This window comes from Pygoscelis adeliae, unplaced genomic scaffold (genome assembly GCF_000699105.1).
Source record: "Pygoscelis adeliae isolate BGI_AS28 unplaced genomic scaffold, ASM69910v1 Scaffold896, whole genome shotgun sequence".
NCBI lineage: Eukaryota > Metazoa > Chordata > Aves > Sphenisciformes > Spheniscidae > Pygoscelis > Pygoscelis adeliae.
The window spans coordinates 45,136-46,423 of NW_008824916.1; the positions used below are offsets into that span (position 1 = coordinate 45,136).

Genomic DNA, 1,288 nt, shown 5'->3' on the forward strand with positions numbered 1-1,288 from the left:
GCCGTCTCCTCGGGTAATCGGTACCGTTTGCTTCATCGGTTCGGGGTAATCTCTCTTCTGCCGGCTCTCTGGTTTGCAGGAGATCCGCCGGGTCCTCCGCTGCGAAGTCACCCTCTGCTGTGGGATCTTCCCTGGCTTCTCCGTAGCCACGTTAACGCGGGAATTCATTTCCCTGCCTCGGGCCCCTCTAGCGTTGCTTGTCTGTCCGGCCCGGCCCCCTCTCTGGAGACAGAGGCTGCGCTGTCGGCTTTGGGGACCTTCCAAAGCCTCTTCCGAAGAGCCAAGGAGCAAAGAAAAATTTTCAGAGCCCTCCTTAAAGCAATCGCGATGCCCCTTGCAGGCGTCCACCCCGTTTCTGCTCTTGATTGCTGTCTGGCTTGTAGCTGCTTTCATGCAGTCCCCTCAGTCAGGGGGATGGACACGGGGGATCCCCGCGTCCCCCACGCAGCGCCCGGACTGGAGGTTTGACTCCTGCGGGACGCAGGAACGGAGGAACCGGGGGGCTGACCTGAAACTTAACGTAGATACTGTCTCTGCTCGGGAGTAAATCTAGAGCTGACGCCTCCCTCCCGCGCTTTCCAGCTAGTTCCTCTGGAAAGCAACGATTTACGAAGTCTGAAATTGCATCCTGGCCCATTTCCTTTGGGAAATGAAGTATTACATTTAACGCTTTCTGCCCTGGCGATTGCTCTGCTGTAACTCCAGAGCTGGGGCGCCGAAGCAGACCGAGCCCGTACCCTCCTTCGGCTGGTTCGGAGCGGTCACCGCGCTGAGAAGCGCCGGGGGCTGCGGCTGGGAGTAGGGAAGGCTCCGCACGAAGGAGTCGGGGTTCGCTGGCACCTCCCGCGGCTACAGAGGAGGTCTCGTCCTGCCACCCCACACCGACCCTGTCCCGGGGCGCAGGAGGTAGCGGGGCTGAAAGGAGGGGGTGACAGGCGCACACGTTCAGGGTGGCACGTCCCATTTCCACCAGGCTGAGGGGCCGCGGGCGGTCCCGGGTCCCGTTTGCCGGGGAAGGCCTCCAGCCGCGAGGCCGCAGCAGCCCGGTGACGCTACCCGAGGGCGGCTCCTTACTATTCCCCTTTCTCCCTGGCAGTTTCAGATCGGAGAGCTGGCAAATACTCTGACTAGTAAATTGGAGTTCCTGGGCATCAACAGACAATCTATCTCCAACTTCCACATGTTGCTGTTGCAGACAGAGGTAACCGAGCCTTCGCCCCTCGCTCCGGCCTTCTGTTCCGAAGCGGATCAAATACTGTCCGCCGCTCGAGCGCCGAGGGCCGGTGCT

General features: G+C 61.1%; 1 protein-coding gene across 1 annotated transcript in view; it reads left to right on the plus strand.

Annotated features, from left to right (window-relative positions):
* LOC103917777 (nuclear pore complex protein Nup160-like) overlaps positions 1-1,288 on the plus strand; it is a gene marked incomplete at its 5' end in the record, with an annotated part of 38,364 nt that overhangs the window by 36,046 nt on the left and 1,030 nt on the right. The window contains 2 exons of the mRNA XM_009324968.1: positions 708-906; positions 1,097-1,201. Coding sequence (XP_009323243.1) covers positions 708-906; positions 1,097-1,201 — 304 coding nt within the window. The remainder of the gene's footprint in view (positions 1-707; positions 907-1,096; positions 1,202-1,288) is intronic.